The sequence below is a fragment of the Podarcis cretensis genome, assembly GCF_951804945.1.
Source record: "Podarcis cretensis genome assembly, chromosome: 9".
Taxonomy (NCBI): Eukaryota; Metazoa; Chordata; class Lepidosauria; order Squamata; family Lacertidae; genus Podarcis; species Podarcis cretensis.
The window spans coordinates 52,661,283-52,678,399 of record NC_137178.1 but is presented as its reverse complement, the minus strand read 5'-3'; the positions used below and the strand labels follow the sequence as shown (position 1 = coordinate 52,678,399).

The 17,117-nt window shown below is 44.6% G+C and overlaps 1 protein-coding gene across 3 annotated transcripts; it reads right to left on the bottom strand.

The window, feature by feature from the left end:
* Positions 1-1,069: 1,069 nt before the first annotated feature.
* HELT (helt bHLH transcription factor) lies at positions 1,070-16,827 on the bottom strand. 3 transcript variants are annotated; one of them, XM_079989951.1, is made up of 4 exons: positions 16,733-16,827; positions 4,383-4,487; positions 3,984-4,080; positions 1,070-1,868 (listed from the first exon to the last, which is right to left on the bottom strand). In XM_079989951.1, the coding sequence occupies exons 2-4, from the start codon at positions 4,398-4,400 to the stop codon at positions 1,381-1,383; spliced, it is 603 nt and encodes a 200-aa protein (XP_079846077.1). In that variant the 5' UTR covers positions 4,401-4,487; positions 16,733-16,827; the 3' UTR covers positions 1,070-1,380. The 3 variants fall into 3 exon arrangements, with proteins under 3 accessions (XP_079846077.1, XP_079846076.1, XP_079846075.1); XM_079989950.1 differs by lacking the exon at positions 16,733-16,827 and adding an exon at positions 5,134-5,505; XM_079989949.1 differs by lacking the exon at positions 16,733-16,827 and having other exon boundaries at positions 4,383-4,734.
* Between the last annotated feature and the right edge of the window lie 290 nt (positions 16,828-17,117).

Sequence of the window (17,117 nt, the reverse complement as noted above, 5' to 3'; positions counted from 1 at the left end):
TCCCCACACAAGCAATGGGACATGACCATAGTTTAATGGTAGAGTATATATGTTTTAGGGACGCAGGTGGCGCTGTGGGTTAAACCACAGAGCCTAGGACTTGCTGATCAGAAGGTTGGCGGTTCGAATCCCCGCGACGGGGTAAGCTCCCGTTGTTTGGTCCCTGCTCCTGCTAACCTAGCAGTTTGAAAGCACGTCAAAGTGCAAGTAGATAAATAGGTACCGCTCCAGCGGGAAGGTAAATGGCGTTTCTGTGCGCTGCTCTGGTTTCGCCAGAAGCGGCTTAGTCATGCTGGCCACATGACCCAGAAGCTGTACGCTGGCTCCCTCAGCCAATAAAACGAGATGAGCGCCACAACCCCAGAGTCGGTCACGACTGGACCTAATGGTCAGGGGTCCCATTACCTCTATATATGTTTTTCAGGTAGAAGGTCCAAGGGCTGCTGAATGGACCAGTGGTGTGATTCAGTATAAGGCAGCTTGAAGAAATGTTCCAGCCGTGGGCCCCAGGTGGCCCTGGAGTCCAGTTGGTACCTAGTGCTTTCCCATGTGCAATGATGTGAGACCTCCATGGGTGCCTTAATGGGGCAGTAGTAAAACAGCTCCGTGGTGAGATCTGCAATGAGCCATTCAACAGCCCCCTTTCTCTGTCATGGATGCCTTGGCTGAGATTCCTGCATAACTTGGGGTCCCTTCCAACTCTACAATTCTGTGATTCTATGATTCCATGACATGCTAATATGATTGTGTGAATTGGCTCCAGAGCCCTTGAGATTAAATCCTATAAGGTTTGCTTCCAAGGAAGCATGGAGATCTCAAGGCCAGGTTGCAACAACAAACAACACCATATATATACCAGGGTATTCCCTTCCCGCATCAAAGGACACATCTGCATAAGTTAAAGTCTTGTGGTGCAACCTGGCTCCTATCAAACCAATAGCAAAATAACCTACTAATTTTCTTGGTGTACGATACCATCCTTAGCCATTTGGCACAGGCATCTCCCCCACCAAACATTTAGAAGAACTGGCTGGCGGAAGGATGAATAAATAAACACAGCAAACATATCTCAGGCTGAACCTTTTCCCAGAAGTATATCTTTATTTCACTCCACCGTTAATTTCATATCTATTTACAGTTGTGGAAGGAGGCCAGATAATTTATTCTCTTGAAATAATATAAATAGGTAATATGCGCAGGTGAGCTCGGCACTGCCTGGCCTTGGAAGGCATTTTGGGCCTTTAGGAACTGCAAGACGCGGAGAAGGTCAATGGCAAGGCAACACCGGGAAGGCAAAAGCCATACACTTCTCTCTCTCTGGCAGCTCTTTAAGACACAGGGACCCTTTTTGGACAACCAGCTGGCAACACCAGATGTAGGCTATAGCACTGATGGATGCTGGCCAGAAGGCAGGCTGAATGTGTTGGGGTGGGATTGGCCAATTAGGTTGAGGTAGTGGCGATCCAGACTTTGCACGGATGACAAGAAGGTGCTGCGCTGCTGCCCGTGGCCAGTGAGGGGCACAGGAGCGTTGGGGAGGTAAGGGATAGTGGGACTCCTAGCGGAGCTGTGCCAGGAAAAGGGGCCATGTCCAGATCCCTGCTGGAACACAGGGTCATTGGGGTTGTGGCCCAAGCAGTCTGGAGCTGGTGGGAGCTGATAGGAGAAGTCTGGCTCTGGGAGAGATCCCAGTGAGGAAAAGATGGGTTCGGTGACAAAGCGAGCTTTGGACTGCAGGAAAGCCAGGATCCGGGCGTACTTGGTGTCCTTGGTCTCCATTCTCTCCACGGTGGTCAGGTAGTGAACTAGATTCTTCATGCACTCATGGTAGCCATAGTGAAAGTAGTTGGCAAATTCAGCTAGAAGCTCTGTTGGAAAGAAAGAAAAACTGGGTTAGAGCAGTGGTTCCTATTCACACAGAGGAAGCCTAAAAAGCCATTAACTGTTAATACCTCATTCTTGAACTGCCCCTCTTCAAAATCAAATTGCCCCCTGTGGGGTGTGTGGTTTGGAACCATGGCTTGCCTACATGGGGCAGGAAGAAACTCAAACACCCCACCCTACAATCGACACCCTGTTTTTCCTGCCTCTTGCAGCAAATTAATGGGAACCTGTTTTGCCTAATTTAGTAAGTAGAGTTTGGAAACTAGTGCTTCCCAAGTGGGGGGTCTCAGTGGAGTGGCGAAGTAAAAAAGTAGGACAAGGCTCCTGCACCTTTGCAGGTATTCACCTGTATCTTCTTCACCTGACCATTTTACACATGGGAAAAGGTGCATTGGTTAACAAGGGCATCCTGTAGAAGGCAATGCAACAAAGGAGGCTTCAAGAATGTTGCTGTTTTCGGATAGGATTCAGCCATATACTGGCAAATTAAAGTTGCACAATTAGAGTTGGTTTGGTGCTCTTGTGTGACAAAGGGCTCATCCACACTTACATTTGTATCATGATTTCTAGGCAGGGGGCCAAGAGGTATTCCTTTTGTCCTGCCACTTCCCCTGGGAAAACCTGTGGTTTACTACTGCATCAGAACAAATGTCAAATGGGTTTTCTCCAGATTTATGTATGTACTGATTCAGCAGTAAACTGTGGGATTTCCAGGGGAAGGCAGAGGGACAGAAGAAAAACCTCTCAGACCCATGCCTAGAAATCATGGGGCAAATGGAATAAATTGCAGGACAAAAAGGAGTGTGGATGAGCTCACTCCCTACCCCAGTGATGGGAAAACACACTGGAAAGTGTGAGATAACAATCGCTTCATGTGGCATCACATAACCTCCCCACAATAACTGAAAATGAATGCTCAGTACACATCCCATGAAGCCTAACAAATCAGGGGTAGATCAGCAAATACAGCATAAGAACAGAGCAACCCATGCTCTGCAGTCTTGCTAGTTAAGGTGGGAAAAGCAGCTATGTTTAAAGCACATTTGAAGCACATGTTCCCACTCAAAGAATTCTGAGCACTTTTGTTTCTTAAGGGTTGCTGGGAATTGCAACTCTGTGATGAGTAAACTACAGTGCCCAGAGATATTTGATGGAAATAATGTGCTTTAAAGTTATGGTGCGTACACAGCCTCAGAGTGTACTGATAAATTCTCAGACAAAAATTTTGCACTGGACTTCCCCCCCTATGTAGCCAGGTATATACAAAAAATGTACACCTATTTGAGTATATGTTCACATCATATACATCTGCTGAGTTTTAATGATTCATCTAGCTGATGAAGTGGGCTGTTGGTCACAGAAGTTTGTGCCATAATAAATGCATTATTTCTTCATTATTCTACATCTCACAAGTCTGTAAAATCCTTCCTTATCAGGGAATGAAGTTACCTTGCTGGATCAAACGAAATGTTGTTTGAGTCCTGCACTCTTGTCTCCAAAACCACCCAGGTTTGGAAAGCTCAAAGCAACGCCTAAGCTACTGTAATGCACTGTCTCTAATCACGGAGAGCTTCACCTTCCATTAATTTGCTTACTCCTTTTTTTTGGGGGGGGGGAGTTTAATTCATGTAAAGGATTGTTTATTTATGTTCTATGCAATCCATTCACTGTGAGGTAGAATCACTGATTCCCAAATTACATACTGAAAACTGAGGCCACCACCCCACACCTATTTATCTGGGAGCAGGCCCCATTGTAATCAATGGGACTTACTTCTGAGAAGATTTATAGAGGATTGCACTGGGGGTCTGAGTCTAAGAGCTAGTGGGTTGCCCTTGGCGATTTAGCTCCTGGACCACTAATCTGGTCGTGAAAACGTTTGTGTCCAAAATCCCTCCCAGTGTCGCGAGCTGAGATTTATTTTCCTCTCCACCCGTGTCGCCAGGATCCCCCAGTTTCACTAATGGGATTTCCCACAGCAAAGTGTGATCCATTCCCAAGGCTTCTCAGAGCTCAGCCAGCAGTTCCCGGCCAAGGGTCTTCTCCCTGCGCGCCTGCGTGGCCAGAAACGCACAGCCACGGCAGAAGAGCGCGCCTACCCTTTTCTCTCCCCCGAGGGAAATCTGCAGAGTGAAGGGCCCGCAGGTACTGGACGGTCATCTCCAGGATCTCCGCTTTCTCCAGCTTGCCGGAACTCTGAAATGCACAAAGGCAGACAGGACTTCAGGGAGTTGTTTTCCAACTCCGTGCACCCGGAGCTTTGAATCCAGTGAGTTAACCTAACGACAAAAAGGCTTGCAAATGAGCAGGGATAAGCCACACTTGTTTCATTCACAAAGCTATGATCACGATCCCCTTATATTGCAAACTGCCACATACATACACCCCTCTCCATGCAAAAAGATCAGCAGCAGCAGCCACTCCTAAGTAACCCCACGTACGCAAATTGCTTCCCCTCTCGGCCGAAAAGACGCAAAACGCAACTTTGGGATGCGCACCTGTTTTGCCAAAGCCATTGGCACCGTCTTCCCGAGTTCGTTCAGACAGCGGTTGATCCGGTCCCTTCTCCTTTTCTCGATCACCTTATGGGAGACCGGGATCCTCTGGAAAATGCATGAGAACGACAGGTTTAGGCTAGACACACGTGTGGTATGGCAAGATGGAAGGGAGCATCGCATCAGAACGCGAAGTCGCTCCATCACCTTTAATTTTTCTTGACGTCTCCAGACACTTCTCTGCCCTTCAACAACCTACTTCTGTACAGCTTGGAACAACTCTTTAAGAGCCAGGCACTTGTGAGCTCCTCCTATCCAACTCTCCAAGCTTTTGACATACTGGAGACAAAAAAGAAACAAAAACCTCCCCAAAACTTAGCAATGCAGCATCCTTACTGCTGGAGACGATGACGGGCCCATCATCTGCTGATGGTACCATAATCCTAAGAAGGCAAACTGGGGTGGGGGACGGCAAAGCCTCAAAACTGAGATATTGGAAACTTTCATACGAGATTTGAAACGTCCAGATATATGAAGCGCCAAATACTGCAAGGTTCCTATATCTCAGGAGTTTCGAGACTTCGCCTCTTTCTTTCTATTTCCTGAGTTCTGGTACTGCCCCCCCCCCCATCCCACACATAATCACAAGCCTCAAAACCGATGTCTAAGCCTGTGCAGCTAAGGGCCACCAGTTCCTTGAGGAAAGGTCGAGCCCGGTGGCAGCGCGCAGGGCACCTTCCCTTCTCCAACTCACTTTCCGTTCCTTCAATTTGGAGGCCATCGTGACAAGAAGCCGCGGCTGGGGGAGAAGCTCGCAGAAGGCACCCGATGTCCTCCTTCAAGTGGCCCAGGTGGATTGCAGAGCCCTAACTTCCAAGGGGCGGTTTATAAAGCGATCATTTCTGAGGGAGGGTGGGGGGATATATTCATGGCCTGCCTGATTCCCCAGGATTAGGGAAAGCAGCGTTAGGAGGAGGAGGAGGAGGCATGCATTAAAGATCAGTTTTTTAAAATGTGTGTATGTTCGGGTCTTCCCCCACCCACCCCACACCCCCAGCCTAAGGGGCGTGTAAGGGTGGGGGGACGTCAGATCAGCTTTGTCACTCCACGTGGCCCTTCAAAGGACACGTGATCGGCCCCCGAAGGGCATTTGCATGGCAACGACCCGCGCAGGGCTGAGGGAGCTGAGCGCAGTGGCGCGCCTGCCGGCTGCGAAACACTGGCCGTCTTCTTTCCCTGGGCCGCCAAGCGCCTGGTCGGTCTCTCACACGACGGCCGCCTGTTTACAAATCCCAGGCACCCCACACTCTCCCCCCAGCCCAAGACACACATGCACACACCCTGCCGCCGCCCCCCTTCCCTGTCCAAGCGCTGACTGCATTTTAAAGCCTGTCCAGAGTCATTAAAGTAATTAAGTAAGCCCTTAATAGGCTGTTCCGCCCAGTTCAAGGAAGAGCCCTTGGAGACGGAGTGGGCCCGTTTGTTCTCAGGCTTTTCTCACACGACTTGGTGACACGTCCATCTTTATGAGAGATGGCAGCCAGGCCTTTTTGTTTCTCCCGCTTTATGTGGCGGGGACACCCCGGCAGGTGTGGGGACTGGAGGCTGGCACGAGATTCTCTCCCCCCACCCCGTCCTTTAAATTTTTCTCTCCTCCCCTCTGCAGACCTTAGGAGCCTCCCTCAAACCTTTGGCACACGACGGTCGTTTCTGTAGTGTGTGTGTGTCTCTCGAGGTTGTTATTTTTCCCCTCCTTCTCGCCGCTTTGGAGAGGCTCAATTTGTAGCCTATTATCCTATAGGAAAATATCCCATTGAAAAGTGTGAATGGTTTCATTGGGCCTAAATCTTAATAATGCGGGTCAAAGAAAAGAGGGGCAAAATAAAGAGGGGATCGCAGCTGGTCTGAGAGTGCATTATGTGGTGTCACCTGCGAGAAGGGTCGCCTACAGACCCCCTATTCATTTGCCTAATTTTGGTCAATTTAACAAACTTCAGGAGAAATTATTGTGGCATTGTTAGGGAGGGTAAAGCTTTCTGATCGAATTAACAGCATGTTTTGATCCGGTAAATGTCATTAGAAAGAAAGAAACAATCGCGTTTAAAGGGGCTGGGAGTGAAATGCGCCAAGTGGAGACGCCAAAGCGCAACGCTCACAAAGGGAGCAAGTAACTGCCACAGGGAACTTTTGTACACGCACATTGCTGAAGTTTTTACACAAAAAGGCATTATTTCATACTTGAATACGTCTAATCCAACAATTGTCTATTTTCTGCAAACATATTTTCACAGCATTGTTAACTTTTTTCCTAGGGCCTCTGTTCTGGCAGCCGCGCTTCTCGCCTTGAGAGCGCAAAGGGCTGTCTTTTTGGGGGGCAACAAGTTTGTCCGAGGGGGGGCCGGAGAGGGAATAATGGAGCTTGGGGAAGTTGCTTGCTTTCTTTTGAAAGGCTTGAAGAGGAAAATATCGAAAACACACAAACAGGAACTTGAGGAAATTAGCTAAAAAAGAGGGTGTATCCTTTTCCTCTCCAAAGCTTCGGAGCGCATTTTCGTGCCTCTTTCAACTTTCATTGGCACCTTCTTATTTAGTTGTATAGGGACACCCCCGCCCCTCAAACAAGCCCAATTTACACATCGACTAAATGAGTAACAAATTCAACTCAGAATGTGACTATAGTTTGCACGTCCAAATAAAAACATCACCTAAACTTTGGAGATGTGTGCCAGTGTATCCAAACTTTAGTCCGTTCCATCGTGGAAACGGTGTATTCTCCAAAGCAATATTATGAACGTGTTTTTTAAAAAAGAGTCAGAAATATAGTTTCAGAGAGACGTTCTGCAAACTGTTTTAAGAAATAGGTTACTGTTCTCCTGCCTGATTTTTATAATTTTATTTTTAGATGAAGGAAACTGTGCCATTTAATATCTCCTAGAACTGTAGTTTTGGTTTGCTTTTGGTTATTTTGTATTTCTTTTTTTGATTGCTGCAAAATGCAAATGCAGATTCTTGTCTGTTTAAAGAGCTCTCGCTTCTTGATGCTTTGTCTGTAACCTGTTTTGTCTGCAACCTGATGGGTGACTAAACAAACCCGTACAAAATGTTATCCAAAACTGTGCGTGCCTTGCACGGTTCAGTCTGGGGGGGAGACGCTCCTGATTGTTGTCCTGTTTGCAAGATACACTCTTTCAGAAGGCTTGTAGGTTTCAGTATATTCAATTCTGCACAATGGGATTAGAAACTAACCGTTATCATCCAAATTAACTAAACTGTGAATAGTAAATGTGGGAGCTTTATTTCTCTCCCTCTTTTTCCAGCCAGTGGAGATGGAGTTGATCCTCTTACTGTCTGTGTTAACCGCCAGCTGCAGGCACCTGCAAGGCAACCCCCTTTTTTTTACACCACTCAACTTGTTTATTTGCTTCTTTTTCCCTGCCGGAGAATTGTGTCTCGGTCAGGACAGGCTTGGATGAGGTGCAGGTTCAGGCTGACAATGGAAGCTAGAAAGGACACATGCAAAGTGGATATGACAGGGGTGATGGAGCTGGAGTGCTGGAAACGTTATGGCATATTAAGGGGAGATGTTTGCTTTTACTTCTGATTTCTAACGTTACATCTCTGCTCAGACTAACAATGAGGGCCCCAGACAGACATTATGAGCTGCTTTGGAAAGCTCTTGACACATTTCTAGTTGGAGACTTCCAGAAGTATAAGAGCATTTATCGTTTAACTCTCCAGAAAAACACAAAACCCTCATCACACCACTCTTTTATTCATCATAAACAGTAGAGTGCACATGTTTCATACATTTAGAAATGGGTACTCCCTATGGCCATGATTTCATGTATATACATAGAAAAAGCTCCCTTGGTTTGCGATTTATTTTTAAGCACTTTAGCAATGAGGATTCCAGATAGACATAAATCTGGAAAACACTCATTTTTCTTTACACACAAGAAACAAGGCAGTTTGAATGCAAAGCAGTTCTTTCCATTCATTTATTTAAAGGCTGCAATCCTCTGTGTATTTTACTTGGGAGCAATCTCCATTGAATAGAATGGGACTTACTGTGTAAACACACAAAGGATTGGACTTAATGCCTCACGCTAGCATACACCTGTTAAAGCGCTGCCGCAAATTGACACCGAATACCATACAGCTATTAATATATAATATTAATTATTTCTTTATTATGCGGTAATTGCATACATTAATGTTAAGAATGTATATGATACAGAAACATGACATAAACACATAAAAGCACTGACACCTGCATTTGAGCACAGTTGGCATACTTGGAAGACCCCCCTCCCCCCAATTCAAAACCTTATTGGGAAATTATGCTGTAACCTGCACTTGTTTTAATAGGCTAATATCTGGCAAGAGACATACCACACAAAAGCAAGAATTGGTTTTTGCTTTTACTTCAGCATTGCCTCTCTACGCAATCCTTCTTCCATAATAGCCATTTGCTTCATTTAAAGAAGGATCCTTGATGATGGGGATAAAGTTATAGAGGGTCATTCACAGACAGTTGGGGCTGGCAGCGAAACAATAATTTCAAATGGTTTGGGATCTTTGTTGAGCTTCGCGCAACCTGATTTCAGGGCCAGTCCAACTGTTTTTGTTTTGTGTTGTCATGGAAAGAAATTGAATCGAGGTTCTAACACCCCAATCCTACAAATTTTTACCAAGAAGTAAATCCCACTGTAATCAATATGCACCTAATGTAGAGGCAGTGTTGTGCAGTGGTTAGAGTGCTGAGTTAGGAATCTGGGAGAGCAGAGTTCAAATCCCTACATGGCCATGATGCTCACTGGGGTGACCTTGGGTTAGTAACTTTCTCTCAGCCTAGCCTACTCCACAAGGTTGTTGTGAGGGAAAATGGGGGAGGGGAGTGTGTATGTCACCCAGAATTCCTTGGCGGAACGGTTGCATGGAAAAATAATTGTAATCATGGCAAAATATAAAAACGGAACTTATTCCCACATAAATGTGTAAAGAATCGCAACCTATATTTCTTCCTTTGTTGTGTATGTGTATATGTAGTTATATAAGTTAACTGTAACAATACAGTGAACTGCCAACCTTCTGATCTGTAAGCCCAAGAGGCTCAGTGGTTTAGACCACAGCGCTGCAACCCCTTTGACTGGAGCATCCAGGGGTCCTTTACCTTTACTCTCCAGTAATTGGATGTTTTATATCTGGAGAATTCTGCAATCTCAGTCCAGAATCTGCTGCAGTCTTCCCACCTCCCACACCTCTGCTTGGGACCTTTGTAAGGATGAAATGCCCCTTAAGGATTTACTCCTGCTCTCCCTGGTGACTTTCTGGGGGCTGCCGTTTCCCATTTGGGCAAAGGAACATGAATATATTTTGCTTTTGGTCTTTTCTGAAATATTAAGATTTTGTTGTCTAATTTTTTGTGTAAGTTGTACTTTTTAAATGTATTTTTGGTTGAGTTTTGTATTTGGGAATTACTGTGTGTGAACCGTCTTGGGGGCTTTTTTCGGGGGGGGGGTTGAAAGGCAGCATAGAAATAAACTTTAACTATAGCACTAACCATCGAAGGAAATTATTAATAACTGCAAATTCAGTATGAAGTTATTTATGGGAGCTGCAGCTAAATACAACCACCAGTGCTAAATCCTAGGGATGTTGACATTGTAGATTTGGCTTGTTCTGGTGTACGCAATGCTTTTTGTTCTGTTTTGCAGCTGTGCGATTTGTGTTCATATTTCTAGTTACAGGTAGGTAGCCGTGTTGGTCTGCCGTAGTCGAAACAAACAAACAAAAATTCCTTCCAGTAGCACCTTAGAGACCAACTAAGTTTGTTATTGGTATGAGCTTTCGTGTGCATGCATATCTGAAGAAGTGTGCATGCACACGAAAGCTCATACCAATAACAAACTTAGTTGGTCTCTAAGGTGCTACTGGAAGGATTTTTTTTTTTATTGTGTTCATATTTTAATAGCCATTGGCTACAAACAATCAAATTGATTGGGGGGAAACCCACCAGCTAGACTTAAAAGCAGATCTGTTAGAGTCACTGGATTCTAGCAAGAATAAAAAGGTCTTACAAACTTTTGGGGGAATGTGGGAAGAAGGGGAACAAATGTTAACTTTGATAAGAATATCATCTTATCATATCGGGGCTTTAAAGGACTCACTCCTAGCAGTTGTGAGGAGTTTGTGCAGGAGTGTCTGGTCTGGGGGCGGGGACGACAACAGCAAGGGGAGTGGGAGAGTGAGAGAAAGTGATGAAGTGGCTTAATGGTTAAACCAGCACCTTGAGTTGTGCTCAGAAGGAAACAGATAAGCAAGGGGAGTGGGAGAGTGAGAGAAAGTGATGAAGTGGCTTAATGGTTAAACCAGCACCTTGAGTTGTGCTCAGAAGGAAACAGATAAGCAATGTTATTTGCAGAACAGTAGTCAGATATGCACATGCCACTCCGTATCCTTTTTGGACGCCAGCTATAGCGTTTCCCACCCACTGAAACTTCTGAGTCATCTTCAAGGGCAGCACCACCTACAGTGAATTACAGAGGTCAATTTTAATGGGCTTTTAGAAATTTATTCCCTTGATTTTCTTACACACACAAAAATCAAAGCAGCTAACAATCCAAACATTAAAAAACAAAGAACACCCATGCAAAAGAAAAACAGCAGAGCAGATTGTCAAGATGGGAGAGGAGCAGATGGTGCCGTTGAGCAGAAAACTCCACATCTCTGTCCTCCCAAACTGTCTCTGAGCTTTAAAAAATACAAATCCATGTCTGAATGAACACCAGGAAAAACTGCCCAATGTAATATATTTGCCTGCTTACAGTGGCATGTAGTTATCGTTGTCTAATGATTGCTCATCTATCAAAGAGGTGATATGTGGCATATATAACAAAAAAAGAAATTTAATAATAATTGCAGTTATGCTGCTAGTAAACAAACCCTTTCATAGTAATCTGTTGCTGTAGCCAGTTTCCAATGCCTGCCTGAAGAAAAGTACCTTTCATTGGCTCCAAAAAATGCTCAAGTTCAGATTTGGGTGGAGGTCCAGAAGGAGGCTGTTCTAAAAGCACATCCTTTCTACACAACTAGAGGCATGACCCTGGTAATGTGCTTGGCAATAAAGCTTTCATCATGAACCTGCTGAAGGCTCTTTCTATATGCCAGGCCACCTGCAATTATTTTCTCCTAGGGCCAGTTTTTTAAAATGTGCCAAGAGATGGCTACAAGCCCCAATAATCTCCCTCCTTGTCTCCTCCGCAATAATCTCCCTCCTTGGATGACCTGCACATGTATTTCCTGTGGGCATGAGGGTGGGGCAGCCACAGTCCTGTCCTGTCTAAAAAAGCTGATCTGAATTTGTTCCTATCATGAAGCTATTAGAGAAGAGGAGTCCTGTCAGAAAAACAGCTTGGCAACTCAACCAGAGCAAACCAGTATTAGGGGCCTGGGGTAGACAGGGTGTTCTTGTTCTCCTAGCTGTGTTTAGGAAATCAAGCAAGACTCCACAGGCTTGTACATTTCTTCTTCATCGTCCTCTCACATGCAAACTCGGCTAGTGTTGCCAATCCTTCTCTTAACCCTGGTTCCAGCGTCTGTCTGAAAACTAGCCATGGTTAGCATTAATACTGGTGGAAATGGAGCTGTGCAGGTTGATTACCTCTGAAAAGAGAAAGGAAGGGAGTTTGCATAGCAGAGGAGAAGGAGGAAAAGGGGAAGCACACAGGTTCTCTTGCTTTCTTAAAGGCAAAGGTAAAGGGACCCCTGACCATTAGGTCCAGTTGTGGCCGACTCTGGGGTTGTGGCGCTCATCTCGCTTTACTGGCTGAGGGAGCCGGCATTTGTCTGCAGACAGCTTCTGGGTCATGTGGCCAGCATGACTAAACCGCTTCTGGCGAACCAGAGCAGTGCACGGAAACACTGTTTACCTTCCCGCCGGAGCGGTACCTATTTATCTACTTGCACTTTGACATGCTTTCGAACTGCTAGGTTGGCAGGAACAGGGACTGAGCAACGGGAGCTCACCCTATCGTGGGGATTCGAACCACTGACCTTCTGATCAGCAAGTCCTAGGCTCTGTGGTTTAACCCACTGCGCCACCCACGTCCCTGGTTAGGAAGTCAGAAATCATAAACGTGCAATAGGTCAATGTCAAGGTGCTAAGGATGAGTGCAGAACCCTTGAAATATCCCAGGCATTTGATATTTTATGATCCCTGAATGGCTCACATTTAGTTAGAACTGCCTGATGCAAAATTTAACATGGCTGTGTGTGCATTCCCTGTCCTGTAAATCATATGCCATTCCAGCAGATAAACTAGACATGTCTGGAACCTGAATGGCTCCTATATGTTTAAGAGCAGCTTGAGCTACAGTAGCCTTCCCTGGCTTGGTGCCCTGCAGATGCTTTGAAGTACAACTATAAACTGCCCTGAAATCTACAGATGAAGGGCAGTATACAAATTTAATAAATAATAATAATAATAACCATGCAGGCTGCAGTAGATAGAAATTGCAGTCCAAGATGTGGGGAGGGCAGCAGGTTGGGGGAAGGCTGACCTATAGAAATCAGCAGATGAAACTTTTCAAGGCAATGAGATAAGCATTATTCTCCGCCAATGACGGCAGAAAGGCACCAGAGCAGAACCCAGTTAAAAGTTGGCAACCTTATAGTTCCTGCGGATTTGACCAACTATCCAAGGCAGAAATACATTTTTAAATCCAATTTTGGTAAATTTCTACCCAGTTTCTATAAGAATCTAGCTTCAAACCCAGGCATACAGGGATGCTCTGGTCATACTGCCACCAAGTGGACAATGCTAGACCCTAATTAACAGTTGTAGACATTAGGCAGCCTCCCCTCTTCCTAGCGATGAGGCCAGGGTAACATAGAAGGGGAAACAGCGAACAAAGTGCAGTCTGAGCACTATTATCCATACTGTGATTCCGCAACCGTCTTCCGAGTGTTGTTATTCATTTGCTGTGCCTTCTCTGGTTTCGTTTTTGTATCACTACTACTGATGCAAAACAATAAACGATAAGTGCAACTGATAACTTGACAACTCTACCAATCTCCACCATCCTCCAAGAGAAGCAGAAATGTATCATCTTGTTTTACTGCCAGAATTTCAACCCCTCCCCGACCTTTAATTTTTAATAATCACATTTATCCACAAAAAAGACTGATAAAACAAGGAGAAATTTGGTAAATGCGGCTTTTTCTATCTGTACTGGCAAAAATCCACCCTTCTGAATTTCTGCCACTCATGTAGTTGTAAAAGATAAAGGAAAACATATGCAGTACCAATTACCCTATTTAAAAATATTAATTACTTTCCCGGAACTCTGATGGTGAGGCACAAATTCTAACAATAGCATTTACAGACTTTTAAAAGAGTACAGTACAAGGGGCAGGATGTATACACACTCCCCATTAGGAATGCCGATTATATTATTAACCTATGCTCTTGTGCTTTTTACAGCATCTTGATTTGCAGACATTAGCAGGCGATAATGCTAACTTTGAAATCTTCTACTGAAATCTTCTACAGAAGGGTCAAGTTATATTCTGCAGGGGGACAGCCTAACTAGATTAAGAACAGGGACGGTAGCTGGTTAACATCTGTAACCCTGGTAGGGCTGTTCTAGTGCAAAATAAGAACGAAGTCATCAATTCTTTGATTGTGCATGAGTGGGGCTGGCCTGGCATGCATTACTCATAGCACATATACAAACAGTGTGCATGCACATGAAAGCTCATACCAAGAACAAACTTAGTTGGTCATTAAGGTGCTACTGGACATTTTATATATTTACAGATGTACAGTACAAAAGCAGTGACTAACCTAGACAGCATCTTAAAAAGTAGAGACATCACTTTGCCAACAAAGGTCCGTATAGTTAAAGCTATAGTTTTCCCAGTAGTGATGTATGGAAATGAAAGCTGGACTATAAAGAAGTCTGATCACCGAAGAATTGGTGCTTTTGAATTATGGTGCTGGGGGAGACTCTTGAGAGTCCCATGGACTGCAAGAAGATCAAACCTATCAATTCTTAAGGAAATCAGCCCTGAGTGCTCACTGGAAGGACAGATCATGAAGCTGAGACTCCAATTCTTTGGCCACCTCATGAGAAGAGAAGACTCCCTGGAAAAGACCCTGATGTTGGGAAAGATGGAGGGCACAAGGAGAAGAGGACGACAGGATGAGATGGTTGGACAGTATTCTGGAAGCTACCAGCATGAGTTTGACCAAACTGCGGGAGGCAGTGGAAGACAGGAGTGCGTGGCATGCTCTGGTCCATGGGGTCACGAAGAGTTGGACACGACTAAACAACTAAACAACAACAAGTACAGCACCAGTTCCTTTAAGCATTTAGGCACAGGCTATAGCTCAGTGCCAGAGAACATGCTTTGTATGCAAAGGGCCTCAGGTTCAATCTCTGGCATTTCCAGGTAGGGATAGGAAGGATTTCATCCTGAAACCCTGGGCTGCTGCCAATCAGTGTTAATAATCCTGGGCTAAATATATATATAAATAAAAAAATTGTCCAGTAGCACCTTAGAGACCAACTAAGTTTGTTATTGGTATAAGCTTTCGTGTGAATGCACACTTCTTCAGATACCTGTGCGTGCACATGAAAGCTTATACCAGGGGTCAGCAAACTTTTTCAGCAGGGGGCCAGTCCACTGTCCCTCAGACCTTGTGGGGGGCTGGACTATATTTTTGGGGGGGAAATGAACAAATTCCTATGCCCCACAAATAACACAGAGATGCATTTTAAATAAAAGGACACATTCTACTCATGTAAAAATACGCTGATTCCCGGACCGTTCACTGGCCGGATTGAGAAGGCGATTGGGCCGGATCCAGCCCCTGGGCCTTAGTTTGCCTACCCATGGCTAATACCAAGAACAAACTTAGTTGGTCTCTAAGGTGCTACCGGACAATTTTATATTTTTATATATATTTCGACTGCGTCAGACCAACACGGCTACCTACCTGAATCTAGATTCCTGGGCTAGATAGTCTGAATTGGTAATATACAGTTTCCTGTATTCCTATATAGGTAGTGGGGTTTGGTTTTGTTGTTTTTAACCACAGCCTTTAACTGTTGCAATGTTCAGAATTTGCACTAGCGGATAAGATGCTGACTAATGTCACAACTGCCATTCCTTGACTTAAGACCATGTGTCATATATCATATCCTTGCAGCTGCATCGCTGCAGATGGATCATCATTTAGGTCCTTTGTGCTGATGCCACATCAGGACTGCAGAGCTGTCAATAATGCAAAGTGATGCTGTATCAGCCAGCTCAAGAATGATGAGCTAGAGATTCTCTCCCACTTGCATATCCCACAACAGAGGATAAGACTGGCCTGTAAGAAGATTCTCTAAATAACAAATGGTTGCATCAAATGGAAGCTGTTACGATCCTGAATTCAGTTCAGTTTAAATTCCATTGAAGTTACTGGGGTTAGGGGCTGCGATCCAATGCACTCTTATCTGGGAGTAAGCCCCGCTGAACTCAGTAAGACTTCTGGATAAACACAAATAAGACTGTACTACTGAGAAATTATAATTATGCACAGTATTGCAGTCATAATAATTAAATATAAGGTAAAGGTAAATCACCCCTGGACAGTTAAGTCCAGTCAAAGGTGACTATGGGGTACGGCTCTCACCTCGCTTTTCAGGCTGAGGGAGCTGGCATTGGTCCACAGACAGCTTTCAGGGTCATGTGGCCAGCATGACTGAACCGCTTCTGGCGCAATGGAACACTATGATGAGTGCCAGAGTGCACAGAAACACCATTTACCTTCCTGCCACAGTGGTACCTACCGTATTTAGGTACTTGCGCTGGTATGCTTTCGAACTGCTAGGCTGGCAGAAGCTGGGACAGAGCAACGGGAGCTCATCCCGTTGCACGGATTCGAACCGTCAACTTTCTGACCGGAAGCCCAAGAGGCTCAGTGGTTTACACCACAGCTCCACCTGCATTTAATTAAATATAATCTGCATTCCAATACTGCATTGTTTAGCTGATTAATTGATTGGTTTAAAAGCAACAAACATTTAGTATATCAGTACTATTATGGACTCACCTCTGTGTATAACTATTTGTATGAAATGTGTGCGGTCTAACATACTTTCCCCTGCTGAACACAGATATTTAATGCATAACAAAAAAAGAAAAATCCTGCAAATAGAAAGAGAGGTTAATTTGCATTTCCTTTTGTAAAAAGGAAACATACAGTTTTGAGCATCACAGGCAAGTTACAGGAAGTATGTCTGATGGTGAAACTTTATATTTGGTGTTGGCTGCTGCCCCCAAGTGGTGAGAGAACATACCGAATTATTATTAATTGCGTTTTAAACAGTTGCCTTCAGTGGAATGCAGCTGGCTTTATAACCGAGAGAATATGGGTTGCACCCAGCAAGGCAATCTGTATTATAAACAGATTCTTGTTTATGCATATGAGCCTCTCTTCCTGGGAGAAAGGACAGAAGTAATAAATAATTTAAAATCCTCTAGGAAAGCTTTTATTGTTGATTTTTATATACTAACTCAAACATATTTTTGTAGGAAAGATGACACACAAATATTTTGCATAAAAATAAATGTTTCAGTGGAACTATCAAATAGTCTATCTAGGATGATAAGCCACAAAAAGTACTACCGGCACCCTTGTATTCTTCCCAAATTCTTTTGCAATGCAATTTTCAATTGCAGCAA